Source organism: Chroicocephalus ridibundus, chromosome 3 (assembly GCF_963924245.1).
Source record: "Chroicocephalus ridibundus chromosome 3, bChrRid1.1, whole genome shotgun sequence".
In the NCBI taxonomy this organism is placed as follows: Eukaryota; Metazoa; Chordata; class Aves; order Charadriiformes; family Laridae; genus Chroicocephalus; species Chroicocephalus ridibundus.
This window is the reverse complement of record NC_086286.1, coordinates 43,337,492-43,350,103: the sequence shown is the minus strand read 5'-3', so window position 1 is coordinate 43,350,103 and position 12,612 is coordinate 43,337,492. Positions and strand designations below refer to the sequence as shown.

The 12,612-nt window shown below is 36.8% G+C and overlaps 1 protein-coding gene across 4 annotated transcripts in view; it reads right to left on the bottom strand.

Moving 5' to 3' along the window:
- The window catches only part of CEP170 (centrosomal protein 170), a 106,813-nt gene that overhangs the window by 34,290 nt on the left and 59,911 nt on the right, over positions 1–12,612 (bottom strand). For 3 of the 4 annotated variants that reach the window (XM_063328925.1, XM_063328926.1, XM_063328927.1), the window contains exons 10-11: positions 7,809–7,958; positions 197–323 (exon numbers count right to left, since the gene is read on the bottom strand). In XM_063328925.1, the coding sequence (XP_063184995.1) occupies positions 197–323; positions 7,809–7,958 (277 nt within the window). The remainder of the gene's footprint in view (positions 1–196; positions 324–7,808; positions 7,959–12,612) is intronic. The other variant, XM_063328928.1, reaches the window with a different exon arrangement.

Sequence of the window (12,612 nt, the reverse complement as noted above, 5' to 3'; positions counted from 1 at the left end):
CACTCTTCTGCCGTGCTGAACAACACTATTGTTGGGCTTGTTTTTATGCTGTTTCTTCTCAACAATGTGGAAGAACTTCAGGTGAAGATGTGGCACTAGTGTGAAAAAGCTACTGGGGTAGGTACATAATCACTCTTTTTTCCCCTTCTTAGGTTCCTTCAGCAGAAATTATGACAACAAGAACAGCTTTTAATACCGTTTTCTAATGGAGCAGGCACAGATGACTCCAACCTGATGTCATCTTGGTCATGACGTGTGTGATTGGCAGCCAAACTGGCCCACTGTGATACCCAACGTTTACCTCCAGGGGCAGGAGAACCTTCCTAGAGAAGAAAAAAAAGCAGAAGAAAAATTACAACTGTTTGATAAAAAGCATGTCCTCTTTCCATTTTTTTCCTGAATAGACATGTCAGACACTATTTGCCTGGAGGAAGCTGAAAAAGGAATTTACCTCAATAAATTTTAGAGTTACCAGCTCTAGAATAGCAAACAAACGAACAAAAATCTGTACAGTTGCAGAATCAGTACAGAATAAACAGCATTTCCTATTGCAGAGAACTTATAAACCTCAGAACCTGTATAAAATATAATAGAACATGTGCTAGTTTTAAAACCGGGTTAATTTCAGTCCCCAGCTCAGGAAAAAGAGCAGGAAAAAAACAAGGGGTGTAGGGGTGTGTGTGTGTGTGTGTGTGTTCAAAAAACAAAAACGTGCTTCAGGAAGACAAGAAAGCGACATTTTACCAGTTTAGAAGACCCTCTTGTCCAGATGAAATATTGTATTTACTTCATTACAGAAAGACTACCTGAAGGACTGAGAGAGCAAGATTACTTATGATGGAAAGGAAAGGAAGATCAGATCATTTGTTTGGCCTAAACAAAAAAAGAAGCAAAGATTAGTTTAAACCATCCTATTGGGTAACAGTGAAGTCAATGTAATCACTATCTGATCATTTTTCGCAGCTGACCTAGAAAAGAAGTTAATTTACTTTCTTGATGGTAAGCCTTTTGAAACCTTGAAAATTTCTGAAGTGTAATAAAAGTAAATATAAAATTAAACAATCTTCTTATGTTGTTATAGTATCTGAAGTATTTTTTACTTAAGACACATGCACACACACGTGGGCTGTACGCTATCAAAGGCTTTATAGAAGTTTACATATTCTAATTTATTGGACTCAAAAGGCAAAGCACTGTAAATAACAGAAGTCATTGACTACAGTTCCAAAGGAGTTACATAAGCCTAGGCAAGTCAAATGAGAAATCACAATTCAAGATGAACAAAAGAGGTGGAAAGGACATGGACATACCAGTAATTTGCTTAACAAGGAAATTTGTAGGAGCTATTTCAAAGGTTCTGCCTCTTCAAATCTTGGCACTTCCATTCAAAATGCTGATTTTTGCCTAATGCCTTGGCTACTCCTGGATTCTAGTCTGACCAGGAAACGACTCCATAAGTTTTATAAAATTTATTTAGCAGAAATGGAGTGGTGAACAGTGTCATCTAGAGTATGATGACTTCTTTCAAATTAAAAGTTACTTAGACATTTGAGAAGATGATCTTGAATTTATGATCTTGAATTTCTCCTGATTAAAGGAATGACCCTAATTAATGCAAACAAACGCAACATCACTAATCTCTTTCAGAATATTATGAATGAAGTAAGTCAGAGATGCACCAAATAATTTGTTTGAACTACTACGTGAACTTCCACATTGTGAATTCATTTCTTAGAATCAGAATGCTATAAAATTCAAGTTTAATAACAGCAAAGGAAGGCAGTTCAATGTTTCTGTTATTTATGGGCATTTATGAACACAATGCAAGGAAAAGGGTGCAAGAAAAAGTATTACAAAAATACTATTCAAAAATGTGCAGCATTTACGCATCAACAACTACTGCTGAAGCCTCATTTTTCTTTCATATTTCTAAATTTTCTTTTCTGGTTTCTTGTCCATACTAGTGAACTTCCATCTTTAATAAAACGATTAATTACAGTGAAAACCAAATATGACAGATGTCCCAATTATCTTTGCTACAGAAAACTCCCACTATTTCCTTGTGTACCACCTAACCCATTACACGGATACAGATATGGTACGTATTGGAAATCTGGATTCCACTTCACAGTACAGAAATATATTAAGACTTTGCAGATTAACTGTAGTAAAGCAACATGATAAATTACTTTTCTCTGAAAGTAATTACACTTCCAAAAAGCCATTTTCTACATAGCAGCGGATGTAAATGTGTGTTTTGCCAACTCTCGCTATATACATGCACAAACAACAAAGCTACAAAAAGCATTTCTTTGGATAGTAGTTCAAGCATATTCAAAAGGTGAAAGGTTTATAAAACACACATTAAAAAAGTCACATTTAGTTATCCTAATGTTTTTCCTATAATCCATACCGATTTGCATCTTGCAGGCTCTCAAGGAAGCAATCCTCCAAATCTTCTCTTGAATACCAAACAGGAATTTCCTAGTCTTCCAGAAAAGCTGGTTTAGGTAAAAGACACCAGCTTTTAAAATTTGTATTAACTCTGCTTTCCCTTATGCTTATTGCATATGCAAACTAAACTGGAGTAATAGATCTTCAGAAAATGTACCAATGGATTTCTGTGGACTTAGTATTCAGCCTGAAGATTTAGGGCTTCAGGCTCTACATCTGAAGAAAACCCCACAGCACACACACATGACCTGACATACTTGGCATTTCAGAGCAGAATAATATTTTTTTAAAAATAAATTTCAACAAGCTGTATCATAAAACTTACTCCACTTACTCCAGTCATCTCCAGTAATCAATTTGTTGGCCTTCTATGATGGGGTTACACGATTGGTAGATAAGGGAAGAGCAATTGACGTCGTCTACCCGGACTTACGCAAAGCGTTTGACACTGTCCCACATGACACCCTTGTCTCTAAATTGGAGACAGATGGATGCGATGGATGGACCACTTGGTCGATAAAGAATTGTCTGGACGGTTGCACTTAAAGAGTTCCAGTCAACAGCTTGATGTCCAAGTGGCGACCAGTGACAAGTGGCGTTCCTAAGACGTTGGTACTGGGATAGTGCTGTTTAACATCTTTGTCGGTGACCTGGACAGTGGTATTGAGTGCACCCTCAGCAAGTTTGCCAATGAGACCAAGCTGCGTGGTGCAGTCAACATGCTGGAGGGAAGGGATGCCATCCAGAGGGACCTGGACAGGCTTGAGGGGTGGGACCATGCAAACCTCATGAAGTTTGACAGTGCAAAGTGCAAGGTCCTGCACGTGGGTCAGGGCAATCCCAAGCACAAAGACAGGTTGGGCGGAGAAAGCATTGAGAGCAGCCCTGAGGAGAAGGACTTGGAGGTGTTGGTTGATGAGAAGCTCAACATGACCCAGAAATGTGTGCTTGCAGCCCAGAAAGCCAACTGCATCCTGGGCTGAATCAAAAGAAGCGTGGCCAGCAGGTTTAGGGAGGTGATTCTGCCTCTCTGCTCCTCTCTTGAGAGACCCCACCTGGAGTACTGCATCCAGCTCTGGGGTCCCCAACAGGAGGACATGGACCTGTTGGAGTGGGTCCAGAGGAGGGCCATGAAGATGATCAGAGGGCTGGAGCACCTATGCTATGAAGACAGGCTGAGACAGTTGGGGTTGTTCAGCTTGGAGAAGAGAAGGCTCCAGGGAGACCTTATAGCAGCCTTCCAGTACCTAACGGGGGCCTACAGGAAAGATGGGGAGGGACTCTTTATCAGGAATTGTAGTGACAGAATGAGGGGTAGTGGTTTCAAACTGAAGGAGGGTAGATTTAGATTAGATATTAGGAAGAAATTCTTTACTGTGAGGGTGGTGAGGCAGTGGAAGAGGTTGCCAAGGGAAGCTGTGGATGCCCCATCCCTGCAAGTGTTCAAGGCCAGGCTGGATGGGGCTTTGAGCAGCCTGGTCTAGTGGGAGGTGTCCCTGTCCATGGCAGGGGAGTTGGAACTAGATGATCTTTAAGGTCCCTTCCAACTCTAACCTTTCTATGATCTCATGTTGTAAGAATCATATTATGCCATCCTTTCATAAATTGAAGTGCGTCTTGAAAGCAGTTCTTTTAGCCCCTCCCCAACCCACTCCCACTCTTTTTTCAAATTTCTATACTCACTTTATTTACAGCCAATGCCTTCATGTTTGTTCCTGGAACAACACTGACATCTATTTTAAATAGTTCCTTTTCCTTTTGTTGCATTTACTCCACTTATACAGCAAAACCCATCTCAGCTACTACTTTGCTAGACTAAATGAATTCTATCAATCTGTTCTTACAAGGTAAATCTCAATTTCCTTAATAATCTGGGTAGACCTCTTTGTACCTTCTCTAGTCTTGTATTCACCCTTCTTAAAGAATGGTAACAATTCTACTGCCGGTATTTCATAGGAAGTTTTACCAACACTTTCCACCCTGGTGACAACACTGCCCTTTTCTACTGACAATACATTTTCCAGGGTATCCAAGGGTCATATTTGCCTTTTCACAGCCATATGACATTGGTGACGCACTCATTCTATGTTTCAGTATAGCATCTAAGTTCAAACAAAACTAAGTACCAAACTTCAGACTGAATGGTTTGTTCTACAGAAAGACAGAAAATTAGTGTAATTAGAGAGGACAAAGAAAAAGAAATACAGCCTCTAAATATACACACCAGTTCCCAACTTGTAAGAAGCAATACAGCAAATATTTACTGGAATGAAGTTATTCAGTATTCAGAATGTCATCAGTATTATTTATTTTATCTTCAGAGGGAAACAGATGAAATGGGCATTCAAAGTAGAAAAAGAAACACTGTAGTCAATGGCACTGATGTCCCTGCAGACACAGAACCAGGTTTCTAACTGTGCTGCAGTCTTAATAAAAACTTTAAAAAAACCTCACAAACCAAACAAAAACCACGTATGTCCTTAAGATGCACATCACAGACAATGTAGATAAACCACGTATTATTTAAGAACTGTGGTTAGCATAGATAACTGGCCGCTAAAAACTCAATGGAAGCTGATGGATAAATCATAGCCCAAATATCTGCAGTATTTGTATTAATCAAGCTCACACAGTAGGAATAACTAAATATAACAACGACAACAACAATAATATTCTCTTTGTTCTCTATCTTATTTAACTTTGGTTCTTAAATCACACTTACCTTGGTTGGCAAGTGGCAGCTTATAATATAGAAAATAACAACATTTAAATATTTTAAATAGACGGAATTAGTATTTTTACTGCCTACCTGTAATCACCGAAAAAGCAAGAACCAGTGCATGCAGGCTCAATCCAACTGTGTCAGACACTCACTCCACACTTCATTTAGTCTCATGACATACACTAGTCCAAAGTACCAAAACGTACCGTATCAAAGGAAAAGCTAATAATTTCTTTAAAATAACAGCAGTATTTAGATCCTTTCCACACACCTTGTTCATGATACCTCACAAGCGCTGTAAAGTTAAGATATTTAAGTTCAAAATAATCTTTCAACCCCAAAATCCGTTTTATAAAATTGTCATAATTTCCCGAGACATCTTTTCCATCTTCCTGAATTGAAATCTCTAAAATGTTTATTCTTGAATTTTTCTATGTCAATCATGTTCTGGATTCACCTTATTCTACTAAATCATCTATGGATACAACTTTGATGGGCAGCTGGAACAAGGTCCACCCACAATCTAAGTGGATGCAAGCCTGGAACACTGAGCTCCCCCGAGGTTACCTCACTATTTAGCCAAGATCTTCAATAAAGTTTATTAACTTATCATCTGCAGCTCAGTCTTCCAGTAATGCAGCAAGTCTTCCAAAACCCACAAGAAGTAAAGTTTGTATATAATGAGAACATCATACCTACGTACTTTACAAATCAAACACATTTGCCTCTCCCTTTCCTAATGATAAAACAAACAGAGTGTGAGTTTTGGTAATAAGACTTTAAATACTACAATCTTCTCTCAACAGTTATCCTCATCATTGTTTTCCCATTATGAAACTACAAAACACACCTCTGTTTTTCTGAATTAGCTTATCTTTTACTTATCAATACTTATATACATATATATATCAATATGTATATACGTATCAGCCAACTTCTATTTTTAACATTTCTCTAGTATGCTTTTTCCACCTTCATCTGTCCTCAACTCTTCTTACACTAATTCTTGCTATATCCACATTGCTTATGTCAGTTTTTCTCCTTTACCTACCAATTTTCATTTTTCCCCTATTATGCCTCATAACAATCTTGTAAATTAAGACTATGCCAAATAACCCATTCCCTTTCCAATATACAGAGACCTTTTTATTCAGCAAAGCATCCACAGTAATAAAAAGGCATCATCCGTTGTAATTTCAACCCAAATCAAAGCGAGTTTTAGTATGCCATCGCCAGAAGGATCCTTAAACCTGCCCTATGATTGCTGAAGTCCCAGTCCTCTAAAATCAAACCCTGTTATTTGCAAAATATGACACCTAGAAATCTCAATTATGCTCATAAAATAATGTCTTCTTTTGATTATGAAATTATAGAAATGGAAAAATATCAATAGTTTTAATAATCTTGAAAACTGATATAGCACAAAAGAGCTGAATGCTGCAAAAGGCATGAAAAAGAAGAGAAGGAAAACCTGTGGTTATAGATTCATGCAAACAGGCAAGGTGAAAGGCAAAGTTTGTCAGATTCTTCCACCTGATATGCCCATGCTGTACAGCAATAATTTGCTTGAAACAGTAACCTTAGAGAAACTATTCAAAGATACTAATCGAGATACAGTAACATACTTAGTGTATCAAGATTGCACAGTAGCTAAAATACAACCATGACAAACCACACCTTCTCTAGGAGAAACAGATTCCTACATACTAAAACCAACATATTTGCATAGCAGGCACACACTCATACTTTAAGCTCTTGATATATTCCAGAAAATTTGATTATTTTTAAAGTTTGCTAATTTACAGGATCATACTTCAGAAACAGTTCGCCATGGCACACAGAAGTAAGTGTGGTGTGCGTCGTGACTGTTTCCAGATTAATTCTGCTCCAGTGTAAGCCCGTTCTGTTCCCAACACGTTTTAAGTTACAGTTTATCCATCACAACGATATCAGAATGCCTCCCAAGATTTCAATATGAAATACGGTTAACATCTAGCTTGTGTGCATATTCTGAGTCATATATAAAGAACAGGCATTTTCCTTTGCATACTTTTTTACCAACTGATTATACTGCTTCTGAGGAAATTAACATAAGTGACTTCTCACGAGTAGCATCTCACTTGGGAACTCAAACCCTGAACGCAAAAAGCTAAAGTCCTTTGGCTTTGGAAGAAAATTTGAAATGTATTATCCATCATTTTTTTCCTAGGTGACCTTGTATTTCACATTGAATGCATACACCTTATTTCTGAATTTGAATACAGTTGATTTGGGCTATAAAACATATCAGTTTTTCCTCAGTTCTGCTGCAAAACTTACAAGAAGTATGTATTATGCAAGTGTATGTTACAAATATAATGTCGCAAGGAAGCTCCTGCTACATTTCCAATACACTGGTGTTAGTGCACATAGAAAGGTAGCAAAGTTTAAAACACCTTCACAAGGTAACGTGCCTGTCTCTGACAGAGAAGTTTTGACAATGCAATAATGGCCTAGGAAAAATAAAATACTTATAGATCTGAGCTAACGTTTTCTAGGCAAGGTTTTGTTTGCTGTTTAACACTTACTGGTCAGTTATTAGTGCTCTCTCTTATTGGAAGAAAAAAGAAGACCATCAAAAATTAAATTCTACCTCTGTGTCAAGAAATCCAGTTGTACTCAGTGGTCTTTTTTCTTCCAGCACTACTGTAGCAGAATTTATAGCCCAATCTTTTACTAAATCTTTCTGGTTCTCGTTGATAACAGGCCTATTATAATCCTGGCTGTCATCCACTCCAAATACCTGAAAATGAAACAAACCATTACATACATTAACCCAATACCATCCCGATACAATGTTCAATGTTAATGGATGGATGGTGGCATGCTGGATAGTGAGTTTAAAGAATTTTTGTTGTATTATGCTTATCTGTCATCTTGGTGAAATCTACAGTTAAATAGAAGAAATGTCTACAGCAATTAAAAAAAAAAGCAGAAGTCTATGTCAACACTGTGAAAATTGAAAGAACTGCTAGTTGGAATGGTCAGATATGAAAAAATGACATTTTGATGAAAGAAAGAAAAGGTAAAGGCAAAATCATTACAAAAAACATTTTACAGTCCATTTCCCAATTAAGGAAAAAACAATTAAGGAAAAATGGAACCACCAAATTTTCAGATTTTTGCTATTATCTAGTGAAAACAAGAAACACAAACACTTACATCTGCTACTCATATGCTTGTTGAATTATTTCTCTAATACAAACAAAATTTCCGCTTTTCATTTGTTAGGGACTTAGCAGATGTTAAAGTCCACCAGTTCTCACAAACCATGCAGACACATCTCATTCAAGAGGTGACTTGCCACGTTTCTTCTACTACACTGTTTCCTACTGATACTTACATTAATCCCTTCTGCTTCTGAGAATAATTTTCCTACGACATTTTAAAATCATTGCTCAGAGAAAAATACTAGAAAAATGTTATTACCAAGGAAATTTAGTGATAAGGACTTAAAGAGGAGAGCTAGCATATTGTCTACCAAATTTCTCATGAGTCATAGATACTAAGGAATATGAATTGCTTTCAGAACTGATGTATACTTCAAAGATATTTTACAGACTATTTTGTATCTTGGAAACATAATTTATAAAATTTATAAATTTCTGCTACGAAATAAATTCACTACTTTACTACTAAGGACTTGGGCATTAAAAAATTACAGAATAAAAATGGAAAAACCCCATGCACATTAACATTGACTGCTAAAAAGAAACTGTTAACATCAAAAATTGTTTTGTCTTGGAAAAAGACAGAAAAGAAGGAAATGACCTTGACAGATGTTATCCTCCTGTACAAAATATATACAGAATTATTTTTTACCCAAAACTGTTTTGTAATTCAGTTTTGCACAGCAAAGCTAGAAAAGTGGTTTATTAAAATTCTGAACAAGTTTAGTGTATTTAAAAAGGATTCACCACTAGATGGCCACAAACCATAATGTTTTTTAGTGACCAAGAAGCAGATGAAGAAAAAAAATAAATTAGGCACCCTGTCATTCAACTGCTCCTTATGCTCTTCTGAATGTCCAGAAAGATGTTGCCATAGCATTTTATACATTCATAACCGAGGAACCTTTTACAAATGCATTAGATTTGTATTTTGCTCTCATAAGAAAAGTCTGCTTTCTGCAATTCTAAAATTCAGGCAATGCTCCCCAATTTTCAATTAATACATAAATCATGTCTAGATACACTTATGCACCGGTTGCTTAAGAGTATTTAATAATATCTATTTTCTTTTTAAAAAGTATGATATAACTTTTCTCTTTAATGATATACTTTTCATTTGTAGAGCTGTAGCAATTTTTGAAGATATAAACCAGTTATCATTGACTGTCTCCTTTCTTTGAGTATACTGCTATTCTGCAGCCACTTTTTTCCTTGTTTAATGTAGTTGCACTGACTACAGAGTTTTACATGTTCTTTTGAATTAAAGGACGTTCTGATTTTATCAAGTAACCATCTGAAGGAAAATACGAATTCAACACTTCTATATCTGATCGGGACTACAGGAGTAAATTGCCGCCTGTAAATTACTTCATATTATCCGGTGCCACATTAATTTACCATCTTAAATTTCTTTACTTGTATCACAAACAGCAGCACGTAAGGCTTCTTTCTTTCAGCCTTACCTTTCCTATTTAAGCAAATTTTGTTATTCTTCCTCTATTACTGAAATTACTGCAAAACCAAATTTGAATATTGCCTATTTTTTCTGTGGAAGGTAATATGGATATCAATAAGATACAGGTAATAGATTTACCTCCCAATACTACTCCTAATGCTCCCTCTGTATATATAGTGTGGATATCATAGACCAGAAAAGATAAGCAAAATATTTGGGGACGCTATTACTAGAAAGAAAGGGAAAGCATCTTCTTCAATAAATGTATATTTTTGCACTACACATTCATTCTACATCTAGGAGTACTGGTACATGCATGCACCCGCCCTGTTGAAGTTCCATTGCTACACAACTGTAAAGCTCCTATTCTCAGCAAGAAAGAAGAGATTCACAAAGGTGTGATCTAGTCCAAAGCCTAATTTCAGAACAGTGATACATAAAAGCCCTTTGAAAACAACGCCATTAATACATAATTAAGACTTTAAATATGAAAACTATTAAAAAAAGTAAAACAACTCATGTTTAATATTTGAAAAAATTTAGGACATCACTTACACACCTGTCACACATCTTCAGAAAATGAATACCATCAGAATTTCATGATTAACCAATCCACTTATGCTGTTTGCCAATTAGTGAGAATCTACCCTCATCAGAAACAGTCATGGAATAACCTGAAGGTTTCTGCTGGAAACAATCTCTCTACCATTTAGAAAAATGCAATTTGAACTTGATGGATAGCTATGATAAGGTATGTGTGCAAACACTGGGCTGTTGTGATTGAAGCCTGAATGGATGGACACCTGTATCTTCCTGCAAAGACAGAATAACATTCTTCAAGGCTTACAATTCTTCAGATGTTTCTGTTCTTCAAATATCTTCATGATTTCAAAGTCATTTAAGTGGGGTCTAGGGAATAATGTAACCAAAAAAATCCTGATGACACCCATCACTGCATCTCTTATCTACTTATACAAAAAGACTGAAGTTTCTTTCTGTAAAGCTTGTGTTTGTCAGAGACAGCAGCTATAGCTTTAAACAGAAGCAACCACCATCTATATTTTGATTAACTGTGTTTTGGGGAAGAAAAAGATGAAGCCAGATTCCAAGATACAGGTTTGGACATGGTGAGATGTTGGAAGAATGACTTTTTTTCATTTTTGATAAAGGAAGTAAAGAGAATCTATGCATTCTATGACTTCAAGAACTTTCCTAACCATCTCAGATCACACGTATCCACACAGCTGTCAAAGAAAAAAGAAGCCTCCTAAATCTTTTACACTTTTTTATATCACTGTAAACAATACAGACTTTCACAAAATCATGATCTTGCTTTTTTGGAGAGACTCTGGGGAATATGGAGTAATATGTTTATTTTTTAACTTAGGTAGCTGTATGCACCATGAAGAAAACAATTCCTAGAAATCTTTTTTTTAAAAAAAAAAAACAACACAACAAACCAACAGATATTAATGCTGATTTTTAAAGAGATGACATTTAAAAATTAAACTACTGGAGAAAGGTATTTTCAAGCTAACAGCTTCCTATAAGCAATCATTCTGGAAAGTTAAAATTTTCTACCCTGCTCTGTCCTGTTATTTATTTTTATGAAATATTTTATATATTTTAGCAGAAAAAGTAAATTATTTCATCCTAAATTCTTCAAGTTTCATAAAGTTACAAAACAAAAACCAGGTTAGTAATTTTCACAGAATCCCCGAAATCTGACTGACAGGGAAAAATCTGGGCACTGCACCAACCTACACTGTTACACAGGGTTCCTGCAGGGTTTCTGCCACACAACTGTAATAGTGTAACTGTCGGAAACATCATATAAACTGTGGTGGTGGTGTTTGAAAATAACTACTTCATTGTTATGGAGCATGAAACAATTTCCATTGTATATCAGGACATTCTGAATGGCAAGGGAATGACCACAACATTGCTGTAGAAAATCAATCCCCTTTTATGAAATGTAGTCAACATAATTTTGCTTAACCTGCAATCCAGTTGACCTCTTAAGCAAATGGATTAACAGGTGATAGACCGTCCAGTTGTGGTCCCCCCAATACATGAGACATTGTCTAACTGGAGGGAACTCAACAAGGGTCACCAAGATGGTCAAGGACTTTCCCTGTGAGGAGAGTCTGGGGAAGCTGGTCTTGATCAGTCTGGAGAAGGGAAGGCTTTGAGGGAGCCTAACAGCAGCCCACGCTACCTATGGGGAGCATATCAAGATGACAGGCAGGCTCTTCACAGTGGTGCATGGCAGAAGGACAAGGGTAACTTGCATAAATTGAAACAAGAGAGGTTCAGACAGGATATAAAGAAAAGCTTTTTCATTCTAAGGACAGCCAAGCAAGGCTGCCTAGTCTCTGTCCTTGTAGGGCGTGAAGGCCCAATGGATAAAGTTGTGGGCAACCTGTCTGACCTCAAAGCTGTCCCCGCCTTGAGCAGGGGGTTGGTCTAGAGACCTCTTAATGTCCTTTCCAGCTTATGTGATCCTATGATCCTTAATAAGAGTATCCTAGGTAATAACTTAGCATCTCAGGTCAGCCTTCCAAGCTCAAAGAGTCAGCTTTGAGAAAACCCAAAGGGAAATCCAGCAATTTCTCAATTGCAGAACTGCTTACATTGTGGCTGACACGTAATGAAATCTCCTACATTAGCAGGGAAAAAGTTCATGAAACACACTTTTCAATTTCAAAGCAATGAACAGTAAGCTCTCCAAAGATTCCCCCCTACGATACTCCATTTACAATCTGTGGTTC